Raw genomic sequence first — 27,850 nt, 5'->3', positions numbered from 1 at the left:
GGATTGTGGTCTATAGCCTTGGATTGTAGTCTATGGCCTTGGATTTTAGTCTATGGCCTTGGAAAGACTTGAATTGTGGTCTGTGGCCTTGGAAAGCCCTCCGTTGTGGTCGATGGCCTTAAAAAGTCCTGGATTGTGGTCTGACCTTAAAAAGTCCTTTGATTTTGGTCTATGGCCTAAAATTAAAGTCATTTGATTGTGGTCTATGGCCTTGAAAAGTCGGTGATTGTAGTTTATGGCCTTGGATTGTGGGCTATGGCTTTGGAAAGCCCTGGATTGTGGTCTATGGCCTGGGAAAGCCCTGGATTGTGGTCTATGGCTTTGGAAAGCCCTGGATTGTGGTCTATGGCTTTGGAAAGCCCTGGATTGTGGTCTATGGCCTGAATTTTACAATGGTGAATTGCATTGCATTTCAAACTGATAGACTTCAGACAAATATGTGAGCCGGTGCTAAAATCAAACAAAACAATAAACATCAGGAACTGCAAAAATCATTCATGTAAAGTTTCTTTTATTCCTTGCAAAAAGTTCATTGGAAAATTTGATTAGGGCCCTAAAAAGGCCTTGAATTCTGTTGTCTTGAGTGATGTGAGTTGTGAAACCTTTGAACTGCTACCTTACGTTTCATCTGTATATGAGTATAGCCAGTTTGACGTTGTGTCTTTAAGGCATAAGATTTTGACTGAGAAGAGCACCTTATTTGGACATACATGAAAGCCCCACTAAACTGGATGTCTGCCACGATTCTAGGGCAGCTTGGTAGATTACGTAAGCAACACCTCCATCACGACTGTCTGACATGATCTCTCCACATCAGATAGTTAGGATGTTTACACAGGTTGGAGTGACGCTAGTCACTGACTAAGCCTTTGTGAGATTTACATTGATGATGTTTATGGTCACTAGGGGAAGATTTAATGTCGTCAGTTATGACCAATGAGCATTTAACTCCTTAAACCAAACATTTTTTGTTAGAGTTGTGTGTACTTGACAACGTAAACTTACAAAGGGATTAAACATGAAAAGAACATTATTATGAATAAAAATTTAGTGTATATATACAACATGTACAGTATATTTACTGATACATACAATAGAACGGAAAAACACATTGATCTTTACTCTTGTCATATTGTTAAAATATTAGAATTTGCTACATAATGAAAAAGGTGGAAAAAACACTGCATTTTAAGGTCCATTTTACCTTTGATAATTGTTTTTGGATGACAATATTTGTTTGTTCTTTTTGGCTCTTATATATGTATTAAGTGTTATATTGTGAAAAAATATTAACTTCAAATTTCTGACTCATTTTGAACCCTTGGGGAACCAAAGTAGTACAGAAATATACTTTGATAAAGTCACAAGAAGTGACACCAGACAAAACATACTACTAATCTGTAGTTTAAAATGCCACTAGAAGATATAAAAAAAATACCAAAAACAACTGTAGAAAAGTGGACATAAAGAAGTGAATGACTGTTTGTTTTCTTTGCTGCAGTATGTAAGTTCAAGGCTCACAAGCGCTGTGCAGTGAAGGCTGCAGCCAACTGTAAGTGGGCAACCTTGGCAGCTATAGGCAAGGACATCATAGAGGATGAGGATGGGGTAAGGGTCAGAGGTCAAAGGCTGCAATTCACATTAAATGTTATTGTTGGGTTTTTTTCAAAACCGTTTCTATGGAAACATAATGAGGGCTCATGATTGGAACATAATTGAGTTTTCTGATTAAGCTGAAAATTGGTTTATAAGATTTTTGAGGGATGTTGGTATTAATTTACAAAGCATGTTGAACATAATAACAAAAAGAAGACCTATTATTCAATTGGACAAATCTTGTTTGAACTAATCTTTCTCAACTTTTGAACCAATTTCAATTAGACTACACTGGAGTATTAAGGACCATGTCAGTAGGATAACTGATTTCCAAGGATTCATTTGGTCAGTACTTTTAAATGTGGGTCTAATCAGATGCATCTATAATTTGATACTGCTCACTATTGTCTGAAGTAGCTAGAACGGAATATTTAAAAAGTTTCTGTCAAGTTAAAGAGTCATGTTGATATTTTGTTGTTACAGATCGCTATGCCACACCAGTGGCTAGAAGGAAACCTTCCAGTTAGTGCTAAATGTAATGTGTGTGATAAAACGTGTGGCAGTGTGCTCAAACTACAGGACTGGCGATGTCTCTGGTGTAAGGCCATGGTAGGTAGCTTTGTACTCGGGTATATAATGTGTATGATAACACATATATAATGTGTGATAACACATATATAATGTGTGATAACACATATATAATGTGTGTGATAACACGTATATAATGTGTGTGATAACACATATATAATGTGTGATAACACGTATATAATGTGTGTGATAACACATATATAATGTGTGATAACACGTATATAATGTGTATGATAACACGTATATAATGTGTGTGATAACACGTATATAATGTGTGATAACACGTATATAATGTGTGTGATAACACGTATATAATGTGTGTGATAACACGTATATAATGTGTGTGATAACACGTATATAATGTGTGTGATAACACGTATATAATGTGTGTGATAACACGTATATAATGTGTGTGATAACACGTATATAATGTGTGTGATAACACGTATATAATGTGTGATAACACGTATATAATGTGTGTGATAACACGTATATAATGTGTGTGATAACACGTATATAATGTGTGTGATAACACGTATATAATGTGTGTGATAACACGTATATAATGTGTGTGATAACACGTATATAATGTGTGTGATAACACGTATATAATGTGTGTGATAACACGTATATAATGTGTGTGATAACACGTATATAATGTGTGTGATAACACGTATATAATGTGTGTGATAACACATATATAATGTGTGATAACACGTATATAATGTGTGTTATAACACGTATATAATGTGTGTGATAACACGTATATATTGTGTGTGATAACACGTATATAATGTGTGATAACACGTATATAATGTGTGTTATAACACGTATATAATGTGTGTGATAACACGTATATAATGTGTGTGATAACACGTATATAATGTGTGTGATAACACGTATATAATGTGTGTGATAACACGTATATAATGTGTGTGATAACACGTATATAATGTGCGTGATGAAAGCAGTGTGCTCAAACTACATGTCTCTGTTGTAAGGCTAAGTAGGTAGCTATGAACACTACCAGCATGTTTTAATGTTAAAGTGGGTGGCAATAACTGTTAGTTGAGAATCGAACTACAGGTGGTGATCCCAGTTGTGAGCTTATCTCCTGACTCAGGGCTGTTTGTGATTCTCAGGAAGCTGAAATCACAGACTGCCAGGTTTTATCATTGTTGTTTTTTAGACAAGACATTTAACGAAGTCGAATTAGAACAGCATGCGGTGAGCCTCCTTATGTCATTCAGTGAAGTAGCCACCATCTACTACAAGGAGAACCTGCTTCTAAATGACCCTGGCTGTTCATGTTCATCACAAAAATCATACCATTAGATTTTACAAAAAAATCATACTAAGTTTGCAGTGAACTTTCCAGCATATCAAATGAGCTTTTTTGCAATCAATTGGGACATTAATAATGAATTAAATCACTGGATGTTAAACTTGGAAGCTTCAGTAGATTACATCTCTAATCTCGATCAATACAGGATAACTGTTTTCCAAGGTTTCATTTGGTCAGTATTTTAAATGGGGGGGTTAATAAGATCAAAATTTTGATTGCTCAATTGTGAAGTAGCTAAAACGGAAATTTTTAAAAAGTTTCTGTCAATTTAAAGGTTTTTGATATTTTGTTTTTTACAGATCGCATCCCACACCATGGCTAGAAGGGAAAACCCCTTCCCAGTTAGGGCTAAATGTATTGTTATAAAACGTGTGGAGGTCCCAAAAAATCAGGACTGGCGATGTCCTGGTGAAGGCCTGGTGGGTATTTTGTACTCGGGTTTTAAAATTTGGGTATATAAACAAAAAAAGGTATAACCAAAATGTGTGATAACATAATAATGTGGTGAAAACACTATATAAGGGTGTGTGAAAACCCCAAATTAAGGTGATAAACAAATAATGTGTGTGATAAACATATAAAGGGGTTTGAAAACAGTATAAAATTTGTTATAACACGTATAAAAGGTGTGATAACACGTAAAAGGGTGGATAACACGTATATAATTGTGTGATAACACTATATAATGGTAAACCCCGTATATAAGTGTGTGTAACATTATAATGTGTGTGATAACACATATATAATGTGTGATAACACATATATAATGTGTGTGATAACACGTATATAATGTGTGTGATAACACGTATATAATGTGTGATAACACGTATATAATGTGTGTGATAACACATATATAATGTGTGATAACACGTATATAATGTGTGTGATAACACGTATATAATGTGTGTGATAACACGTATATAATGTGTGTGATAACACGTATATAATGTGTGATAACACGTATATAATGTGTGTGATAACATGTATATAATGTGTGTGATAACACGTATATAATGTGTGATAACACGTATATAATGTGTGTGATAACATGTATATAATGTGTGTGATAACACGTATATAATGTGTGTGATAACACGTATATAATGTGTGTGATAACACGTATATAATGTGTGTGATAACACGTATATAATGTGTGTGATAACACGTATATAATGTGTGTTATAACACGTATATAATGTGTGTGATAACACGTATATAATGTGTGTGATAACACGTATATATTGTGTGTGATAACACGTATATAATGTGTGTGATAACACGTATATAATGTGTGTGATAACACGTATATAATGTGTGATAACACATATATAATGTGTGTGATAACACGTATATAATGTGTGTGATAACACGTATATAATGTGTGTGATAACACGTATATAATGTGTGTGATAACACGTATATAATGTGTGTGATAACATGTATATAATGTGTGATAACACGTATATATTGTGTGTGATAACACGTATATAATGTGTGTGATAACACGTATATAATGTGTGTTATAACACGTATATAATGTGTGTGATAACACGTATATAATGTGTGTGATAACACGTATATAATGTGTGTGATAACACGTATATATTGTGTGTGATAACACGTATATAATATGTGTGATAACACGTATATAATGTGTGTGATAACACGTATATAATGTGCGTGATGAAAGCAGTGTGCTCAAACTACATGTCTCTGGTGTAAGGCTAAGTAGGTAGCTATGAACACTACCAGCATGTTTTAATGTTAAAGTGGGTGGCAATAACTGTTAGTTGAGAATCGAACTACAGGTGGTGATCCCAGTTGTGAGCTTATCTCCTGACTCAGGGCTGTTTGTGATTCTCAGGAAGCTGAAATCACAGACTGCCAGGTTTTATCATTGTTGTTTTTTAGACAAGACATTTAACGAAGTCGAATTAGAACAGCATGCGGTGAGCCTCCTTATGTCATTCAGTGAAGTAGCCACCATCTACTACAAGGAGAACCTGCTTCTAAATGACCCTGGCTGTTCATGTTCATCACAAAAATCATACCATTAGATTTTACAAAAAAATCATACTAAGTTTGCAGTGAACTTTCCAGCATATCAAATGAGCTTTTCTTGCAATCAATTGGGACATTTAGATAATGAATTAAAACTACACATATGCTTAAAAACATTTGAAAGCATTCATGTAATTTTGAACTTTTTAACAAGAATACTCTCTTAAATGCTTGCTGAATCTAAATACTAATGTTAAACTTGTATGTATTGATTAGTTTTGTACTCTTCACATCAATAAGGAAACTAAAGCTAAAAAAATGTGGAGAAGATTGGTTTCCTGACTTGTGTTGATTGATATACTAGTTGATTTAATAAAAATCTGTTTAAGATGACTACAATAACAGTTAATTAGATTTAAGTTGTGGGAATATTTCCCTGTAACTTAATACAGTATAATTGCACAGAATTATTTTATAGCAGATCAATATAATTTTGAGACACATTGGCTCAGTGTGAAGTCACAGATGCTGAAAATTATCATCAATTACGATTTTCTTCCTCATAATACTGAGGGTTAAAATCAATAGATATCTGCAATGTTACAAAATGTACTAGAGTTTTCTGTGTAGGTGAGGAGCTATGTTACAAAAGGAATGATAAAACATATTTAATATTCTTGGATTTTAATGCTTATATCATGGAGTTTATTAGGATTAAAAAAAAATTATAATTTGAAGTTTAGAAAATATTTGATGATCAATCTTAACAGGGATGGCTTTTTAACAGAGTTGGTTTCTTAACAGGGGTAGTCTCTTAACAGAGGTAGTCTATTAACAGGGGTGGTCACTTAACAGAGGTGGTCACTTAACAGAGGTGGTCTCTTAACAGGGGTAGTCACTTAACAGAGGTGGTCACTTAACAGAGGTGGTCACTTAACATGGGTGGTCTATTAACAGGGGTGGTCACTTAACAGAGGTGGTCACTTAACATAGGTGGTCTCTTAACAGGGGTAGTCACTTAACAGAGGTGGTCACTTAACAGAGGTGGTCACTTAACATGGGTGGTCTCTTAACAGAGGTGGTCACTTAACAGAGGTGGTCACTTAACAGAGGTGGTCTCTTAACAGGGGTAGTCACTTAACAGAGGTGGTCTCTTAACAGGGGTAGTCACTTAACATAGGTGGTCTCTTAACAGAGGTGGTCACTTAACAGAGGTGGTCACTTAACAGAGGTGGTCACTTTACTCTTTACGTACTCATTCAAATTTCGCGGTCGCTACCGGAAGTGGATGTTGGGTAGGTCCTTTGTGTATTGGAGCATATGGCTATCACATCAGACATCGATAAAACGATCTTTTACTGATCTTTCACTGTTGTATGATGCTTAATATTAAATGAAGTTTATCATATGGAACGAGTACTGAGTACAGAAACTCTTTTACCCAATTTTTCCTTTAAAATACGGCGAAATCACCAGGCAGAATTGCGGGAAATGACATGTTGATCGGCACATGTGTCACACGTGTGCAAGAAATCACGCAGCCAAAACATCGTTTTTTCGGTGTGTAAAAATAATTTACGTATTTCTTACTTATTTTGATGATAAATGTTACTCAATTATATATATTTTATCGTTTTTAATAGCTTTATTGTGTTTAACACATCAACAATCTCGCAGAAAACGAAAGTAAATTTGTGGCCGCCATTTTGTAGCTATGTAAACAACCCGGCATGAACCGGCGGAATTCTTTGAAATAGACAATCTTAACGAATGAATATGCTTCTGGTACGTAAAATATTTCATCAATACGATATCTACATTGCTTTTTATTAGGTCATCTGACCCAAAGGGTCAGGATGACCTATAGTCATCGTGCTTCGTCCGTCGTCGTCCGCCGTGCGCCGTCCGCCGTGCGCCGTCCGTAAACTTTTTCTTTCAAAATGCTACTCCTCCTTAACGTTTGAGTGGATTACTTCCAAATTTGGTTTGAAGCATCATTGGGGGAGGGCAATCATATTTTATATAAATGAGGCAGGTCTGACCCCAGGGGCCAGAGGGGCGGGGCCCCAAAAAGGGAACTTAGGTGAATATTGCTATAAAATCCTACTCCTCCTCTACCCTTGGGTGGATTACAACTAAATTTGGTGTGAAACATCATTGGGGGAGGGTGGTCATATTTTATATAAATGAAGTTGGCGTGACCCCTGGGGCCTGAGATGCGGGGCCCCAAAATGGGAACTTTGATGAAATTTTGCTATAAAATCTTACCCCTCCTTAATCCTTCGGTGGATTTCAACCAGATGTTGTGTGAAACATCATTTGGGGAGGGTGATCATATTTTATATAAATGAGGCTGGTTTGACCCATAGGGCCTGAGGGGCGGGGCCCCAAAAGGGGAACTTTGATGAAATTTTGCTATAAAATCCTACTCCTCCTTAACCCTTTGGTGGATTTCAACCAGATATGTTGTGAAACATCATTTGGGGAGGGCAGTCATATTTTATATAAATGAGGCTAGTGTGAACCCTTGGGCCTGAGGGGCGGGGCCCCAAAAGGGGAACTTTGATGAAATTTTGCTATAAAATCCTACTCCTCCTTAACCCTTCAGTGGATTTCAACCAGATATGTTGTGAATCATCATTTGGGGAGGGCGGTCATATTATATATAAATGAGGCTAGTGTGACCCCTTGGGCCTGAGGGGCGGGGCCCCAAAAGGGGAATTTTGATGAAATTTTGCTATAAAATCCTACTCCTCCTTAACCCTTTAGTGGATTTCAACCAGATATGTTGTGAAACATCATTTGGGGAGGGCGGTCATATTTTATATAAATGAGGCTAGTGTGACCTCTGGGGCCAGAGGTGCGGGGCCCCAAAAGGGCAACTTTGATGAAATTTTGCTTTAAAATACTACTCCTCCAAAACCCAAAAGTAGATTATTACAAAATTTGGTGTGGAACATCGTTGGAGGAGGACAATCATATTCTATATAAACGAGGCTGGTCTGACCCCTGGGTCCAGAGGAGCCGGGCCCCAAATAGGGAACTTTGGTGAAATTTTGCTATAAAATCCTACTCCTCCTTAACCCTTTGGTGGATTTCAACAAGATATGGTGTGAAACATCATTGGGGGAAGGTGGTCATATTTCATATAAATGAGGCTGGTGTGGCCCCTGGGGCCAGAGGGGCGGGGCTCCAAAAGGGGAACTTTGATGAAATTTTGCTATAAAATCCTACTCCTCCTTAACCCTTTGGTGGATTTCAACAAGATATGGTGTGAAACATCATTGGGGGAAGGTGGTCATATTTCATATAAAAAAGGCTGGTGTGGCCCCTGGGGCCAGAAGGGCAGGGCCCCAAAAAGGGAACTTTGATGAAATTTTGCTTTAAAATACTACTACTCCTAACCCCCATGGTGAATTATTACCAAATTTGGTGTGAAACATCATTGGAGGAGGACAATCATATTTTATTTTATATAAATGAGACTAGTTTGACCCCTAGGGCCAGAGGGGCGGGGCCCCAAAAGGGGAACTTTGGTGATTTTTTGCTAAAAATCCTACTTCTCTCTAATCCTTGGGTGGATTAATTCGAAATATGGTGTGAAACATCCATTGGGAAGGGTGGTCATATTTTCTATAAACGAGGCTAGTGTGACCTTCTGGTGGATTACAACCCAATTTGATGTGAAACATAAGGTGACGGCAATCATATTTTAATGAGACAGGTCTGACCCCTGGGGAAAAAAAGATGGGGCAAAAAGTTCTAAGCGCTTAGGTTAAACATTTCTTAAAAATGCAATTCCTCCTTGATGCCTTAATTGATTACAAACATATTTAGTATGAAACATCATTGGGGAAAGGCAATCCTAATTGATATAAATGAGTCTTGTCTGACACATTGGGACAGAGGGGCATGCCCCAAAAATGGGAACTTGGCTAAAATTTTGCTTTATGATGCTGCTCTTTCTGGACAAGCTAAATGGATAAAAACCAAATTTGATCTAAAACATAACTGGCTGCGATAAATAATTGATGGTAATAATGCTGGATTGAGGGGCGTGTCCCTGCTGTAAGTGTAAGTGTTTGTCAGATGACCGTTAAGGCCCATGGGCCTCTTGTTTCTTAAAAATATCATTTCCATGTCAATTCCTTCGTATGACTATGCTAAACCAGCACGTGATATCAACATCTTTCGCGATGTTTTACGACGATTTGAGTCGTCACAAAGGATGGAAGGCATGTTAGTTGCGACGTGTGTAGTCGTCATGAAGGATACAAGAGCACATTTTTGTGACGTCTGTAGTCGTCGTGAGTACGGAAAGAGTTAACAGGGGTGGTCACTTAACATAGGTGGTCTCTTAACAGGGGTAGTCTCTTAACAGAGGTGGTCACTTAACAGAGGTAGTCTCTTAACAGAGGTGGTCTCTTAACAGGAGTAGTCTCTTAACAGAGGTGGTCACTTAACATGGGTTGTCAGCTCACAGGGTGTGTCTTTCAACAATGGTTGTCTTTCAACAAGGGTTGTCTCTTAACATGGGTTGGTCTGTTAACAAGGGGGATCTCTGAACATGGGTTGTCTTTCAACAAGGGTTGTCTCTTAACATGGGTTGTCTTTCAACTAGGGTTGTCTTTCAACAAGGGTTGTCTTTCATCAAGGGTTGTCTCTTAACAAGGGTTGTCTCTTAACATGGGTTGTCTTTCAACAAGGGTTGTCTTTCAACAAGGGTTGGTCTGTTAACATGGGTTGTCTCTAAACATGGGTATAAAAGACAACCATTTCCCTTCTGTCTTTGTTAGCCAATTAAATTCAAAACATTGCTGGATACAAAGTAATAAGCTGTTCGAAGACACAGATAGTGAAGTTCTGATATACAAATGTAGTATATTGTGGTGCAAGCTTCAGAAGGGGCGAATAATTCTAGTCATTTCCAGTGGAATGGAGTTGTTTATTACAGATATAGCCGAAGGTAGTCAAGGTATTAAGTTGTGGAATGCATTTTACTCAGTGACGATATCTAGTAAGATATACTAAAAATAAACCGAGGTCATATAGAGATGCATCGTTTAAGACAGGATTTTGCTAAGGTAGGTTTTACTCTATAAAGTTTGAATATAAAATTTAATACCCATCATTCATCCTAAAAACAAAGCCGTTATTATTGAAACTGACAACTGTATAGTTTGTTAATGTGAGACAGAATGGAGGAGACATGAAGGCAGAGCTATTGATATCGGCAATAAAATCAGATTTATATCATGTAACTGTGTGTAGGTGTGTCAAGTCTCAATTCATCAAATTAGTTTTACAGGACAGAGAAAGGTCAACTGAGTAACAAAGATCATGTTTAGATTGTTTTAGACAGTGTACATAGATCAAATAAATCACATTACACTCTCACTATTTCTTTTTTTCTCATTTCATCATTGACAAGATCTGTCATACAAAATCTGATGTTGAGTGGCCGAAACTTTGAAAGTGTTTTTTGCCAGATTTTATGTACATATGTTGGCTTTAGATTTAATTGTTAGTACATTGTGTCTGGAGGATTTGAACAAATTGTTGCCATGAAAAATATGTTTTTTAATTTCAAACTTTTTTTTTTTGCTGGAAAAAGCCCTAAATTTTCAGGTTCATCTTAAAAAATGACTGAAGTATTAGTAATAAAATTCAATTATTGGTCTCTGTAAGCTCTGTCAAGTTATTCTAATATTGTATTTACTTTCTTAATGATAATTCAACAATAACATTGACCCTTCTTGATGTAATGGTTATGATTTTTTTTTCCCAACTTTAGAAAAAGTGTATTTCCAGCTTATATATATTAAAAAGAAATTTCATTTCATAAACTCCTTGTAACAAACACTCTCTACCTGTGTCAGATTATGTTCCTCCGGAATCTTGAGAAACGGGCCGATCTGTGCTGTCGTGGTTGTGTCCTTTGGCAAGACACTTTATCTTAATTGCTGTGAATGGCATGTGATGGGGCTCCTGTATGTTGTTCAGTGAAGTAGTCACCAACTACTACATAAAGACCCATTCTCAGAATGACCCTTCCTGTTCACGGGGCAATAAACCCAGCAAACACACAACATTTGTATTAAATGTGTCATTTCTCTACGTATTATCTGTTATGCTACAGGTCCACACAGCGTGTAAGGAGTACTTCCAGTCCCAGTGTCCCTTAGGCCAATGCAAAGTGTCCATTCTACCTCCAATTGCCATCAACAACATAGATTCGGACGGGTACTGGGAGGCCACTCGTCCAGCAGGAACCTCACCTCTCCTCGTATTTGTAAACACTAAGTCAGGTGACAATCAGGTACAGTTTCTCCAAGAAATTAAGGTTGTATGCTACCTGATATTTTGTGCTTCAATTATCTTCCCTTCTTTTGAAAAAGACATATCTATCAATGACATTATCAAAAGGTTCCTCAATTGATTTAAAGGTGTATGCTACCTCACATTTTGTGCAAGATTTATCTCCCTTCCTTAAAATAAAAAAGGAAATTCAGCTTAAAATAATGCAGGGCAATGTTATTAAGTAAACTCATTGAGTGATAAATAAAAAGTGTTTTGGTGTGAAAAGATTACCATTGATATTTATGTGTTGTTGTTGTTTCAGGGAGTGAAGTTTTTACGACGGTTTAAGCAGCTATTAAATCCTGCTCAGGTGTTTGATCTCATGAACGGAGGACCTCACCCAGGGTAACCATTAATTCATTTACCATGTGTAGAATTCCCTCTGTGTTGATCGTAAGTGAAGGATATTGATTTATTTATGTCTGTCCCGCATAAGTTTACCAAGCATTAATTCTTTATGATGGGAACAGATTTTGACAAATCATATTAAATACCAGTATAACTAACAACAATACTGGGGTTAAAGTTCATGGAAAGCATGATAATATTTAACATTTAAACAATTTTATCTCATACAAGTTTTTGGTCAAAGTCAAGGTCACTGTTACTATTTTTAGATGTATTGTTTTAGCAATACCCGATATGCTTTTTCCTGTTAATCAACAATAAGTAAAGATGACCTGACAACATCCGCAGGAAGATCTTCAACTGGTTAAATGGTTTACATGTTTTCCTGTTAAAGTATAAAGTTTAATCTGATCGTTATTATTGCATGTGTTGTGTTGTATCAGCAGTTCTTACAATTTGTTTTCATTCTAGGTTAAGACTATTCCAAAAATTTGACCAGTTCCGAATCTTGGTGTGTGGGGGTGATGGAAGTGTAGGCTGGGTGTTGTCGGAGATAGATACACTAGACCTACATCGACAGGTAAGATTTTGGTACCGACCTGACACAATGGGTATTGGCATGCTATGGGAAGTCATTGTGAAATAGACATCCATCTATTGTAATGGAGATCGGAGTAAGAACAGTGATCTTCTTGTTTATGCGGATAAATCGGTTAATTAACTTTTTGAATGTGACATATCAGGTATATATCTTGGCAGATCTTCAGTTGTTAATACAGCACTTAAAAAAGTCTTCGTCAAGGTTCGCCTTGAATCAGAAATAAAATCACTAGGTCTGTCCTTATTTCTTAAATGAACAAATTATTATGTAACATTTAAAAAAAAAAAAATCAAACTACAAAAACAAAAAACAGCCTGGCTGTATTGATCACAAGGCATGGGGGTCAGAATAAGCTCCTGTGTTTAAGATTAGAAGTTGCCAAGAAAACTCCACCTTTTGTGTTCTGTTTATTGCGACTTACCATGACATGCACTGTATTGATTCTGTGTTGTAGTGTCAAGTTGGGGTGCTACCTTTTGGGACTGGCAATGACTTGGCACGAGTGCTAGGGTGGGGAGCAACATTTGAAGCAGATACTCAACTGACTGTGATATTGGAAAAACTGGAACATTCACAAATCAAGATGTTAGATAGGTAAGATGTTGGGAGTCTAACGTTGATATTAACAGCTGTGTCTCAGTCCATCCATCGTCTGTTCATAAATTATGGGGTCTTTCTCCTCCTATTTGTCTTAAGATAGTTGTACAGATTTTAAAGGATCAGATAGCAATTGTAGTGTGTTCTTCAGACTGTAAATCACTTATATTTCGCATAGGAATTTATTTTCAGTGTTAATACATGAAGAGAGTCAATCACAAATTCAAATCCTGCACAATTACTTGTTCGAAAATAACACCTGGATGGCGGCCAAGCTATCGATAACCAATATAGGAGTCCTGTAGAGTCCATGATTCTAAAAGCTCATTATTTGTGAATTTAAAGTCATTTCTAGGTCAGCTTTCACAAAATCATGTGTTTGCGTAGATGTCTTAAGAGGTATGTTCACAAAATAAAAAGTATTCATGAAATCTGAGTGATTTACAATATTTGGAAAAGATGTTTAAAATGAAGTGGTGATTGAACTACAGTAGCTGACCATTTGTTTTATGTTTTAAGATGGAGTGTATGGACATACGAGGGTACTATGCCTCCCCCTCGGAAACTGTCTCAACAGGTATAGACTTCCTCCTATGTGTAGGACTCAGCTACTCATTTGAAATTTTACCTGATTAGCAGGTATTTGGCCTCATTGAAAGACTTTTAAAGGGCCATCTAGGTGATGTTAATGTATTCTGGTGCAATTTGATGGGGGTATTCATCCCTACACCAACTGGAATTTTGTGTACTATTATTCAAATATTCAAAGAAGGGATGGAAGGAAAATTGATGTGAACAAATTTTTCATTTTTTGTACAATCTTGTAGTTGATTGTTTAGAACAGTTTAAAATAGAAATAATTTGGAAGAAAATAATTCATTAAAAGATTTTGTCAAACATAGAGACAACAATTTATTGTTGAAGTATAATGTAATGCTCTTGTTCCATTAAATATCTCTTATAGTTATTTTCTCTCTGCAGTTTGACCCTATATCTGTGTATGAAGACTCGGTCGCCAATCATCTTTCCAAGATTCTACATTCCGAAGATCATTCTGTTGTCATTTCTTCAGCAAAGTAAGATGTTCTGATTAGACTTACAACAATATGAAAGTAGTATTCACTTTTCACATTAACATACATGTCATTACTTCTCTTTTGTTGAAATGATAAAAAACAATAACATTTCAGCTTTCATATATTCAGGGTCAGATAAAAATTCAATGTAAAAGATTGTTTCATGTTGTAGATTATCAAAATAATCTTTTCCATTTCAGAGTGTTATGTGAAACTGTTAAAGATTTTGTTGCCAAAGTTGGAGAATCCTACGAGGTACATGGCATGTTAGAGTTATTCCCCTTTATAGAATTACCAAAATTCTGGCTCAAGTCGTATAAATGTTTTAAAGATAGATATTTAATCTAGAAAACAATTTGGTCCAATATTTTAGATTTAATTGTTTTAGAGAATTGAGTTGGTTAGAGTGAAGATGATATTGTTTTCAATTGAGAAAAGTTAAATTTGATCAGACCATTCTGAAAAGTTTTAGACCTACTAAAACATAAAAACAACATTGTATCGTTTAAGGTCACATATTTATATGAAATTACAATTTGATTTCAGTGTAATGTATTGAATGAGAAATTAGATAGTCTGCTCGTCACTTTAAAAGAAGAAGCTCAAGCATCTACATCGACATCTCAGGTAGGTTATGCCATGCATTGCTACTAGTGCTGAACGACTGAATGGGTTTTGATCAAATTTGAGCATTACAGAGTGAAGGAAGTCCAATTTCCAGTAGAACTCTCATGATTTATCTGTTTCTTGTAGAACTCTGTCATGAGTTACCTATTTCCCAGTAGAACTGACTAGAGTTTTACATGTTTCCCAGTAGGTCTCATTCAGGGTTTACCTGTTTCCCAATAGAACTTATTCATGATTTACCTGTTTCCCCATAGAACTTATTCATGATTTACCTGTTTTCCAATAGAATTCACTTGTGATTTACCTGTTGCAGGTTCAGATTCACCGTGAGGAGTCCGACCCAGTGATAGAATCTCCGGATAATGATGTGGTTCCTGGAGAAATTAATGTGCCTCCCAAAACAAAAACTGTAAGTATTACCTACAGTAAGGACTCTCTGGGCTGTACATCTAAGGATTAATTCTGTGAATGATCTAATATTGATAAGGGGGCCATTCTCAATAGAAAATAACATTGACAGAGATTGGGTTTATTTCAAAAAAGCTTTTCTTTCATTTTTGCCAAGACACCCTCTTTGTCCATTGACAATGGAAATTAGGGGTGCTGGAAATGTACACTTTTAGTTTTGCATTTTCAGTTTCTCAGAAATTACCAATATTATTCCAACCAAACCTGGAATATAGATAAAATGATTTTTTACTTTTTGACGTGTTTGTAGTTAAAACCCCTTGATTTTGAGAAATTGATACAAGATATTACTACCAAGGGGTAAACATTAGTGTTGTGTAGATTGTAATACCACAAAGTTGTATACATTTTGCTTTGTTGATTTTAGGCAATTTTCAAACCCAGAGATGCCTTGATGTCCCGGGCTAATAGCCTAAAGAAGGCAATACGACAGATAATTGAACACACAGAGAGAGGTGAGTTAGTAGTTATAGGGGAAATTATATACAGAAACATTATTTAAGGGTTAACTGTAATATTTTTTTTACGTTATCGCGGTTTATGAAAAGAGTACACCCCAGTTTTTTGTGTTATTGCTCAATAACGTAAACAAAATATTACAGTTAACCCTTATAATTTAATTAACAACGATAAGAAACATTTTCATTAATTTTAACATGTTTATTTTGCTCCAGATATTTAAAAACGCATCAATAAATACAAAATCCCGTGAACAACGATTACTCCGCTGACGTCACAGTTTATTTTTTTTATGTTATGAGATGATAACATAATTTTTTGAGCCAATGAAAATGCTTGTTACAAGCAAAATTAAATTATTAACATATAGAAAAGTATGTGTGAGTCTAGGGAGAGAGCATGCATTATATACAGAAAAGTATGGGTAATTAATGTTTCTATTTATAGCTGTGGAGGTGAAGTAATTAATGTTTCTATTTATAGCTGTGGAGGTGAAGTAATTAATGTTTCTATTTATAGCTGTGGAGGTGAAGTAATTAATGTTTCTATTTATAGCTGTGGAGGTGAAGTAATTAATGTTTCTATTTATAGCTGTCGATGTGAAGTAATTAATGTTTCTATTTATAGCTGTGGAGGTGAGGTAATTAATGTTTCTATTTATAGCTGTCGAGGTGAAGTAATTAATGTTTCTATTTATAGCTGTGGAGGTGAAGTAATTAATGTTTCTATTTATAGCTGTCGATGTGAACGTAATTAATGTTTCTATTTATAGCTGTGGAGGTGAAGTAATTAATGTTTCTATTTATAGCTGTTGATGTAACGTAATTAATGTTTCTATTTATAGCTGTCGATGTGAGGTAATTAATGTTTCTATTTATAGCTGTCGATGTGAGGTAATTAATGTTTCTATTTATAGCTGTGGATGAACAAAATGCACAGACAGAACAGCAGCTTGGTTTGATCCACGAGTCACGGTCTATCGGTAGCACGGAGCATCTCAACGTTGACTCCGGGGGTCGGGGCTTGGTAACAGACACAGAGACTTCACATTCAGCTCCAACATTCTCAATATTTACCTCCGAGGTGGCACCTGTCTCCCCGCTCCTCAACCCTCGTAATTGTGGTGAGTTTCTGGCTTTACTATATCTATAAGATATGTTAAAACCTGGTATCTGTGCTGTGTTAAAGTTTTGATCAGTGGCTGTTTTCATGCCTGCCATCTTTGTTTCCACCAGATCTGAACCATAGAAATTGAATTGTGGGTAGTATGTAATTTACATATTTAAAAAAAAAAAACAAGTGTTTTTGGTATCATATCAAGGTAGGATATTTCTAGTGTCTAGGTGCAGGGCTTTTTCTCACTGGTTTGGGATGGGGCTTTTTTGTCTCGCCTTGGGAAGAAAATTGGATGAAATTGTAAAGATTATTTTAGGAGTAAACTGCAAATTTCAATTTGGAATAGGGCCCATAAAAGCTCTCAGAAAAAGCCCTGAAGTAGCCATGTGTTTAGCAAAGGGCAGCAGGCAAGAATGAAATATTGCATTAATCTTGAATCAACAAACTTATGTTCATCATCATCTGACTTCAACATTTGAAATGTTTCAGATGGTGAGCGATCTCCGAGGATTGAGGAGCCAACTACGTCCCGACGAATCAGCAGTATGAGTATGTTTAACCGTACATCTAGTCTAGGGTCTAATTTGTCTTCACAGACCCGCGAAAAAAGTCCCAACAAAGAGAGCATTCCTGTCCCATTGATGGGCTTCCCTTTCTGTGATTATAGTGTACTCCCAAGTAAGTAATAGATTCGGGTGAGAAACAGAATCTCGAACTAGTGAGGAACAATATCTTTTTTGTGTAAATGCAAATTCTGTCAAAAGTTTTACACATGATTAGATTTTGGTACCTTTTGTCAAGATGTAACATTGTTTACAAGATAAAACATCAAGTTCTACACTGAATTTAATTTTGGTGATCATCGGTCCAGGTTGAAAAGTCAAAGGTCACACTTTACTGCTTCTTAAATAAAAAGCTTGTGTTTGAAGATGTAGCTCCTTAACTCAGATTTTAAGGTCTTATTCTAGAGTCAACCAAACACTGTTTTTTCGTTTACAGGTTTAAGTAGCAGTATCGCTGGTAAGCTGGCTGGTGGTAGCTTCATCAGTAAAGTATTACTGGCCAATGCTGATGCCTTGTGTGCCGCAGCCTCTCCTCTCATGGAGGAGGATATTCCTCCGTAAGTAGTTGTGGCAAACATATTGTTGAAGTCTTGTTAACTGTTGTATTTAAATTCATCTGGCCACTGAGCAGTCATTTCTATCTTGGGACTGATCATCATTGATCTCACCTCTTTTTACTTTTCATGTTTTGACTTTGACCAATTCTGTAATTTCCACCTTTGACCTTTACATTTTGACCTGTCGACACTTCTACTGCACATTTCAGCCTTTGACCTATTAACTGTTGACCTGTTCACATTTGACCTTTTGGCTGCACTTTTTCCACCATTGACATGCCAATTATTTCACCTAAGACCTTTAGTCCCTTTATCGCCACTTTCCACCCTTGACTTTTGCCTATTGACCTTTGACCTCTAATTTGAATTTCAGAGAGGAGTACATGGAGCGATGTGTGATGAACAACTATTTTGGTATAGGTCTTGATGCCAAGATTACACTTGACTTCCAAAACAAACGGGAGGTCCACCCAGAGAAGTGCAGGTACGTCTCAAAAATATTTCATGTTTCACTTGTAGATATTAAATTTGAATTTCAAAATGAGTACAGAGTAATTAGATCCATTTAAGGTACGTTGATGTCGTAAAAGTAGAAAACCTTGATACCTGATACGCAGACACTAGGGTGGTTTGGTGGTATGTAGTGCCAGGATTTGGTTTACTGATCAGATAAGAAAGGTCACCTGCCCATCTTACTTGAGTTTTGTCCATGTATTCTGGTATCCTCCCACAAGATCTCTATCACACTGCTATCCTGGTCAACAAGAGTGAGGATATTGATAGAGTAAGTTTGGATTTTACCTCTATATACTGGTAACAGCTTCTGCAATATAAGAACATTTTTGAGACAAAATCCATAAAATTCTGTGTGTAGGAGTCGAACAAAGAACATGATGTGGTACGGAGTATTAGGTGGTAAAGAAATCCTACACCAGACATTTAAGAACCTTGACCAGCGTGTCCAGTTAGAGTGTGATGGTCAGCGAATACCCCTACCGTCATTACAGGGCATTGTCATCCTCAACATTCCAAGGTAAGAGTAGTTTACCTAAATGGTTAGAAAATTGATACCCAGGAAAATATTAGTATTATATCTAATAAGTCCACATGATAAAATTTATATCCTGGAATATATTAGTGTTTTATATCTAATAAGTCCACATGATAAAAATGATATCCTGGAATATATTAGTGTTTTATATCTAATAAGTCCACATGATAAAAATGATATCCTGGAATATATTAGGGTTTTATATCTAATAAATCCACATGATAAAATTTATACCCTGGAATGTTTCATTCCAAATAAAAAAAAATTGGTACTCTTGAAAAATCAGTATTTAATCAAAATTTGAGTATGTGCTGAGAAATTGATAATCTAAAGAAATTAGTGTTCAATTCCCAAGAAAAAAGAAAATATATTTCAAATCTAAAGGTAAAAAAGAACAGAAATGATAATTTAATTATTTACACCTTTAATAGATTGTGATAAAAACTTTCATGTATTTTTATATTTACTATGAACAGTTACGGTGGCGGATCCAACTTCTGGGGAGGCACTAAAGAAGATGATGTAAGTAAGAAGGGGCAATAAATGAATCCCTGATCAGCATTAGATCAGAAACTTGAAAATGATTGTTTAAATAAATTTTAAATTTGATAAATCTGACAAAAATATTTATCTGTTTTCATACCAATTTAATTATAGTTTTAAATTTTAGTATTTTTCAATTGATGTGAAATGAAAGTTTTATGTTCAACTAATTTCAAGTTTTGAATACGTATGTACCTGGATAGATAAGATTGATGGGATTTTGAAGGAGGTAGTTTAAGTTAAATTACATTTATTGCAGACATTCCAAGCCCCAAGTTTTGATGATAAGATACTTGAGGTGGTAGCTGTGTTTGGTTCTGTACAGATGGCCATGTCAAGGGTCCTTGATATACAGCAGCATCGCATAGCTCAGGTAATTACAGTACAGCACAGGTAATTACAGTACGCCACATGTAATTACAGTAAGGCACAGGTAATTACAGTATGCAACAGGTAATTACAGTATGCAACAGGTAATTACAGTATGCAACAGGTAATTACAGTATGCCACAGGTAATCACAGTACGCCACAGGTAATTACGGTATGCCACAGGTAATTACAGTACGCCACAGGTAATTACAGTATGCCACAGGTTATTACAGTACGCCACAGGTCATTACAGTACGCCTCAGGTTATTACAGTATAACACAGGTAAAAACAGTACAGCACAGGTAATAACAGTATACCACAGGTAATTACAGGCAGCTTAGGTAATTACAGTATACCACAGGTAATTACAGTATGTCACAGGTAATTACAGTACGCCACATGTCATTACAATGCAGTAAAGTAATTACAATGCAATAAAGGTAATTACAGTACTGCAATGTAATTACAGTTCGGCACAGGTAATTACAGTTCGGCAAGGTAACTACAGTACAGCACAGGTAATTATATTACATGTAAGTAACATATCGACACACAGAGGTATTGGGGAACAGTTTTGTTTTGTATTTCAGTAAGTCCATATAATTATTGAAATAATCTGTAGATCTGATGTAATTGAGACTTAATTAAGGTACATTCACCGTCTGCTTCACAATTATCAGAAATATCTCGGACGTAAATTGATTGATGTTACAACATCATTCAAACAGTATTGTTTTCATGACCTTTTAACCATTTCAGTTTTCATTTGTGTTTTGTAGTGTCGGAAGGTAAAGATCACAATCATGGGTGATGAGGCTGTCCCCGTACAGGTGGATGGAGAGGCGTGGATGCAACCCCCGGGCTACATCCGCATAGTTCATAAAAACCGGGCTCAGATGTTGACCAGGGACAGGGTAGGTATAGTTCTGAACTACACAGTGACAGGCAACAATAATCTGAATTCAAGTAGTGAACTTATTACAGGACAGTGAAATTACATTAATCTGATATTTTACTGCATAGCAACATATATGGGTAAGTTTTATTGCTGGGCATGGGTGTGTTGACAGAGAAATATTGTGGTAATAAAGATCTGTGTACAATTCCCAGCAACCATATGTCAACCGATAAACCAGGAAAGATATGTTGAGAAATAGTCTGTAATCTGTTAAGGGAAAAGTAATTTCAAAATATTTATTGAATTGCCATCATTATAAGCATTATGTCACTGGCCTCTGCAGGCGTTTGAGAGTATTCTGAAGTCGTGGTCAGAGAAACAGAAGACTGAGAGGATGACCAGTGTCCAGCCTGTAGCACTGTCCGAAGAGGAGTGTGTGGTTCTACAGAACTTCGTGGATGTAGCCTCTGCTCTCATTAAATGGTGAGACAACATCATGGACATTAAATGATAGGAATATGTATCTGTTAATGCAAAAGTAAATAGCTAAGTTGTTTTAACTTGTGTTCAAATAGTTTCAAATATTTTGAATAAAATATGTTGATATTAAACATTAACGGAAATTCTTATTCGATTTGATAAATGATATAGAAAGTTGAAAATAGAGCTGATACCCACAAGGGGTTTGCCATCTTTACTTGAAGATGAGGCTCAGAAAAGGGCTGATGTTTGGCCAGGCCCAAAAGGGAGCAATATCTTCTGTAAGAAAGCCCATATCAAGACTTTTTTTTTTAAATTCAACCCAAATTTCTTTTGTTTTGGAACAGTGTGAAAGTGGCAGCCCTGAACTATAGTACTGTGGAACAGGAGTTATTCCCCTTGGCTACCCAGGCGTCGGAATACATGGACAGGCTTTACCCGTCTGGTAGACTAGCTGAGGTCAGTAATACCAAATGACATGTCATATCTCTTTTGTCTGTAGTGTTTACAGTGAAATCTTGTTAGTCATAATCAAGTTATATTTGAAAAAATATTTTCAATATTTCAAAATCCTGTTCTTTAATAACAACAAGCAATAAGCATCATAACCAATTTCTAAAAAAAATATGATCACTAAAAATTTGGTGACTAATCTTCCTTCAGATTCATTCAAATGGAAACTTGGTATCACTTTATGTTATGAAAGTTTTATATTTTTCTTCAGGTTTCCCATTTAAAGTCCAAACGTTTTAAATTAATAAAACTTTCTCTGATGTATTATTAGCAGATTTCTATTAAACTCATAATCAACTACATGTATACTGACCAGGTATGCAAATCTTACTGACAGTAACAATTATCAAAGTGTTTCATTGGAATAAAATTATCTACGTCACCATGACAGAATTGTTTCATTAATGAAAATTATTTGCTAACAGGGAATGGAATATTATCCTTCTTCATGGTTTAAAAGTCAAATCTACTTTTGGAGTTTGAATTCTGACTTATTGTATAGTGATATGTACGAAAAAAAGTTTTTTCTGTCATATATCAGACCAATAAAAACCTTCCTCCATTTAAAATCGTCAAATTTTCACCAAATAGTAATTTCCTCCTTCGTACCTGAAATGCTGGTTACAGTCTGTTACATACTTACAAAGCAGATTTAATGACTAAAATTTCTGATATAAATCTTTTTTCTAAATCACTTATATTTTGCATGGATTATATTTTCACGATGATATACAAGGAAAATTGCAAATTCGAATCCTTCTCGATTACTTGTACAAAATGACACCTTTGGATGGTGGCCAAGTTATTGATTACTGATACAGGAGTCTCGGAGAGTCCATGACTCTAATAGCTCATCATTAGTAATGTCACTTCTAGATCTCAGTTACAAAATCATGTATTTACGAACATGTTTGAAAAGGTAAGTTCGCGAAATAAAGTGATTTAGAGTAGTTGTTTATACTACCTATTTTACTGTGAATTAAAAACCCCTGAAGTTTTTTAGTTCTACCCAGGCATTTAACTGTATTGTGAGATGTATACCTAAAGAACAGATGTTAAGATATTTCACTTCAGAAGTAGGATATTTCACTTCAGAAGTAGGTGATCTGATTTGAAATGTTTTTGTTTGTCAGCTGGACACAGCGGAATCCGACTCATACCAGGTTTATACACATATTGTTCTTCGCTTGCGTATTTGTGGTCTTGTAATGATGTTGTTGGTATTTTCTGTTTATTATTTTCAAGGTCACACAATCAAGTTCATCATTGTGAAGGTCACATAAGTCTTGGCCACATGTTTTTATGTCCCACACATCCGAGTGACATATTTTAATGGTTCACTTGTCACAGTCACTCATGTCGTGTTATAGTCACAAAATATTCCACATGTCTCAAGGTCGTGTTGAGATCATGCATCAAGGTCATATAACAAGAACGTAAATATTCCATATTTCAAGGTACACTTCATGGTCACAATTAAAAAGAACTTCACATGCGGTGATTGTGTGTGTCAATATAACACAGTTTCAATGATAAGCATGCAAATGTCATGTTTAATTTCTAATGTCAAGGTCAAACATTATATGTGTCATAGGTCATAGCATTAGATGGAGTCAAATCAGAATCACACTGACCACTTCAGTAATCTGACTGGCTGTAAAAATTACTGTCAAAGAAGAAAAATGGAATTACGTAATTCATCGGAATATTAACAATTTCTGTTCTACATTAGTTTTGATCAATCCCACTGTACAGTGGCCATGATAGTTCAGTCAGTTAAAGTGCCAGCCATGTAACCTCAGGTGAAGATCTGAGGTGGGTGTTTTGACACTGTCGGTTTGTGTTTCTCAGAAAGCTGAGAAACGGGCCGTTCTTTGCTGTTTTGGTGGTGTCCATTGGCAAGACACTTTACCGTATATTGTTCAGTGAAGTAGTCACCAACTACTACTCAAAATGACCATGTTTCATTTTTTCAGTCCTGTCCAATGTATAAGTGTTTTTTTATGTAACCCCTAATCTACATGAAATTGTCTGTTGAGACAACAATGTGTCCAGCATGTACTCTTTTAACATCAGACAGAAAACTCCCCTAATTAATTCTATTGGACTCTTCCTTCCATTCTTTTGGGCAGGCCTATTATGGCCTACAGGAAGGGAAGGTTGTTTTATTGTCAGTTCACCAAAGCATGATCAGTTTTAGTTGATAGATGTTTTCTGTTTTCTTTATTTATTTATTTTTTCTTTAAGTTTTACATTTTGTTTTTCTTTCAGCATGGTTGCATTTTCCTCAGTTGTGTTTGTCTTATTTCTTAGAGTGTTGCCCTTGTGAAAATCAGTTAATTCAAGAAAATTTATCTTTATATATACAAATGTATTGACAAAATTTTATGAATTAAATTACAGATGTAAAATAGAAGATATTGAGATGTGAAACAAGTAAATCATGATTCAAATCAAACAAACAAATTTAAAAAAAAAAAAAAAAAAATGAAATAAGTTGTTGAAAGTAAGATGGTAATAAAGAATATAGAAAAAAGAAAAAATATAATTGAACTTGAATATTATTTTGTTTTTTAAGCCAACAATACGGAGCCAGGTGATTGATTTTGTCCGAAGCGTCCAGACTCTTTACAACGAGGCAAATACATTCCTCACAGACAAGGCCCCAGTGTTGGTAAGTTTAACGATAAGTTTTGTTTCAACACAAAAATTTACAACTTTCAAAACTCTTTATGATATTTCTTCTAGCCACATTGAGTTCTGGGTATGGGCAATTTTTTCATCAAAAAATTTGATGTTTATCCAGATTTAATGTGTATAGAAATAAATGATGTATCAACAAAAGACACAAAGAGAATATATAAGATTAAAATACAACATTTATTCATCAATATGATATTGGGATGATGGGCCATAACAACTATGGCACTAGAATTTAGTAAGACTCTGTTAAATTGGTAGTTCAATATAGGAAGATGCTGGTCGAGTCCATGAAACTGGAGGGAGCAAGCTTGGTAAAAGAATTCTTGTGGGACTTACTTTAAATTACAAAATGAAGATGTCCATATCGAAGCTATACCACAACTGAAAATGTATATGATATCTTTCACTTTTAACACTAAACATAAAATCTCTTCGCTACATTTATTGAGTTTGTGAATTATTGTGTTACTTCCTGTATCAACAGAGACTTCAGCCCGAGTTAATCGATCGCCTTAGTGTAGCGCTGGCTCAGCTGGAGACAGAGCTACAGAAGATGAACAGTATGTGTGGTCTGCTGACGTCTGTATCACACGCGGTGTCACAGGAGGAGGTCAGCAGTTCATCTGTCCTAGAGGTTACTCAAGTTTACATTACAATCTATTGTCCATATGGCCATTATTGTGATATCAAAGTTATTAACCAACTTGACCTTCATCAAAGTAACAGTATTAGCTCTACACCAGGATCTATCAAAGTTATTAACCAACTTGACCTTCATCAAAGTAACAGTATTAGCTCTACACCAGGATCTATCAAAGTTATTAACCAACTTGACCTTCATCAAAGTAACAGTATTAGCTCTACACCAGGATCTATCAAAGTTATTAACCAACTTGACCTTCATCAAAGTAACAGTATTAGCTCTACACCAGGATCTATCAAAGTTATTAACCAACTTGACCTTCATCTATAAAAAACTGTCTCAAGTTTTATTCCAAAGTTATAGAATTCTATAAATCATATCTCAAATTTTATTCCTAAAGCTACAGAATTCCTATAAAACGTAAATCAAGGTATTCCTGAGAAGCTTATACATGAAGTGTAAATGAATAGGGCTTCCTGGAAAATTCAAGGTGATAATAAAGTTCCATCATTGTGTTCAAAGTTGTAGTTATAAATTTTCTTTGAATCACATCTCCATATATTCCCAAGAATGTAGTTTTAGTTGTTTGCTTTAACTGCTAAAATTTATTTCCCTAAGAGAGTCAGGATGGTGGCCAAATTCTAATATTGATCACATTTAAAAATTGTATCCACCTGTTCTTAGAAATAATGTATAGAGCATCTGTTTATTGCCCATACTTTACAAACATCTAAATGGATGTAGTGATGTGTTAGCTTTCATTGTTCCATTGACCTGTCTATAGATCCCAGTACAACCAGTCGAACCAAAACGAAAGCCAGGCAAGCTAAAACAGGTGTACAGTAAACTAAAGGGCAAAGGTCGCGACAAGGACAAGGACAACAAAGCCTTCCCCTTACGTAAGTATTTTATGGAGTACATTTCAGGGCAAAGGTCACAACAAAAACAGATTTTCCTTTTCAAAATGTATGCCTATCTTTTAAGTAAAATTTAAGAGAAAAAATAAAAACTGCATACAAAGGTCATTCTGGGTCATATATGAGAATATTAGGGATGAGTTCAACTGGAGTTACATGGCCAAGGTCAAGGTCACTGTTTATACAAAACCATCAACATCACTCTAGAAATTTAATTTCATGACAGATTTTGATCAGATTACATTTTAAGGGTATGACATAATTAACATCATAATTTGCATTCTTTTTACCATCACCAATCATGAATGGGCAAGGTCTGGCAAGTTTATTTTCTGGAGTGTCAATGTCAAGGTCACTTTTACATTTACATAGTATTTGACAAACATTGATACTAATTTGCATAGGATTAGGCTATTTAGAGAGTAAATTTGAGGGTAAAGGTTGTGACAACTGCAATGGAGGCTTTTCCTGATGATAAACCCAGCTAAGCCTAAGGTCAAGGGTCATAATTAGTGCGGAGGTCATAGGTGATGGTGAGTTCAAGAACAAAAGATATGATACTCATCATTTAAGGACAGAAGACCTAAAAACAAGAAATCAGTAGGTTGATTTTCAATATTTTGGTATTTGATGTTTTTCTGATTTTCCAGCATTCCATGTACAATCATGGACATTGGAGGAGGTGGCTATGTGGTTGGAGAACTTGTCTCTGGCAGAATACAAGGAGTCATTCATTAGCCATGAAATACGGGGAGCAGAGCTCCTCTCTCTGGACAAAGGTGATATACAGGTAGGTTATTACAGAGACCCGTCTCTCTGGACAAAGGTGATATACAGGTAGGTTAATACAGAGACCCGTCTCTCTGGACAAAGGTGATATACAGGTAGGTTAATACAGAGACCCGTCTCTCTGGACAAAGGTGATATACAGGTAGGTTAATACAGAGACCCGTCTCTCTGGACAAAGGTGATATACAGGTAGGTTAATACAGAGACCCGTCTCTCTGGACAAAGGTGATATACAGGTAGGTTAATACAGAGACCCGTCTCTCTGGACAAAGGTGATATACAGGTAGGTTAATACAGAGACCCGTCTCTGTACCTTACTGTGTTGATACATAACCTCACTTCCTCTCAATCCTTTATGATATAGATCTCCCTGTATCCCCTGTTAGTTGGTACTGTTCAGGACACCAGTAGTAAGTGGGTTTTACTGTGGTTGTGTACATGGTATAGATGAGCTCACTACTGTGCCTTTCTGATCAAATAGCTTTTCGTCCAGCGTTCGGCCATCCTTCCATCCTTCTTATTACAATTCTTGATATGCTGTTTCTCAGAAAATTCTTCATGGATCTTTCTTGAATTTCATTTAGATTCCTTTTGTATTCGTTGAAGTTTTTATACCCTATTTCTCAGAGTTGTTGATGGA

The 27,850-nt window shown here is 35.7% G+C and overlaps 1 protein-coding gene across 1 annotated transcript in view; it reads left to right on the top strand.

The window, feature by feature from the left end:
- Positions 1 to 27,850, top strand: part of LOC117342348 (diacylglycerol kinase delta-like) — a 134,987-nt gene that overhangs the window by 92,538 nt on the left and 14,599 nt on the right. Inside the window, exons 8-33 of the mRNA XM_033904491.1 lie at positions 1,502 to 1,608; positions 2,080 to 2,205; positions 11,670 to 11,849; positions 12,153 to 12,235; positions 12,710 to 12,818; positions 13,294 to 13,433; positions 13,956 to 14,013; positions 14,418 to 14,512; positions 14,713 to 14,767; positions 15,059 to 15,139; positions 15,453 to 15,548; positions 15,975 to 16,062; positions 16,983 to 17,189; positions 17,672 to 17,860; positions 18,182 to 18,302; positions 18,676 to 18,786; positions 19,177 to 19,335; positions 19,830 to 19,875; positions 20,156 to 20,269; positions 21,047 to 21,181; positions 21,509 to 21,648; positions 21,993 to 22,104; positions 24,737 to 24,832; positions 25,346 to 25,495; positions 26,289 to 26,403; positions 27,072 to 27,211. Of these exons, the coding sequence (XP_033760382.1) occupies positions 1,502 to 1,608; positions 2,080 to 2,205; positions 11,670 to 11,849; positions 12,153 to 12,235; positions 12,710 to 12,818; positions 13,294 to 13,433; positions 13,956 to 14,013; positions 14,418 to 14,512; positions 14,713 to 14,767; positions 15,059 to 15,139; positions 15,453 to 15,548; positions 15,975 to 16,062; positions 16,983 to 17,189; positions 17,672 to 17,860; positions 18,182 to 18,302; positions 18,676 to 18,786; positions 19,177 to 19,335; positions 19,830 to 19,875; positions 20,156 to 20,269; positions 21,047 to 21,181; positions 21,509 to 21,648; positions 21,993 to 22,104; positions 24,737 to 24,832; positions 25,346 to 25,495; positions 26,289 to 26,403; positions 27,072 to 27,211 (3,053 nt within the window). The remainder of the gene's footprint in view (positions 1 to 1,501; positions 1,609 to 2,079; positions 2,206 to 11,669; positions 11,850 to 12,152; positions 12,236 to 12,709; positions 12,819 to 13,293; positions 13,434 to 13,955; positions 14,014 to 14,417; positions 14,513 to 14,712; positions 14,768 to 15,058; positions 15,140 to 15,452; positions 15,549 to 15,974; positions 16,063 to 16,982; positions 17,190 to 17,671; positions 17,861 to 18,181; positions 18,303 to 18,675; positions 18,787 to 19,176; positions 19,336 to 19,829; positions 19,876 to 20,155; positions 20,270 to 21,046; positions 21,182 to 21,508; positions 21,649 to 21,992; positions 22,105 to 24,736; positions 24,833 to 25,345; positions 25,496 to 26,288; positions 26,404 to 27,071; positions 27,212 to 27,850) is intronic.

The sequence above is a fragment of the Pecten maximus genome, chromosome 14, assembly GCF_902652985.1.
Source record: "Pecten maximus chromosome 14, xPecMax1.1, whole genome shotgun sequence".
NCBI lineage: Eukaryota > Metazoa > Mollusca > Bivalvia > Pectinida > Pectinidae > Pecten > Pecten maximus.
Note: the sequence above shows the minus strand (reverse complement) of the source record. Positions and strands in the feature narration are given on the sequence as shown.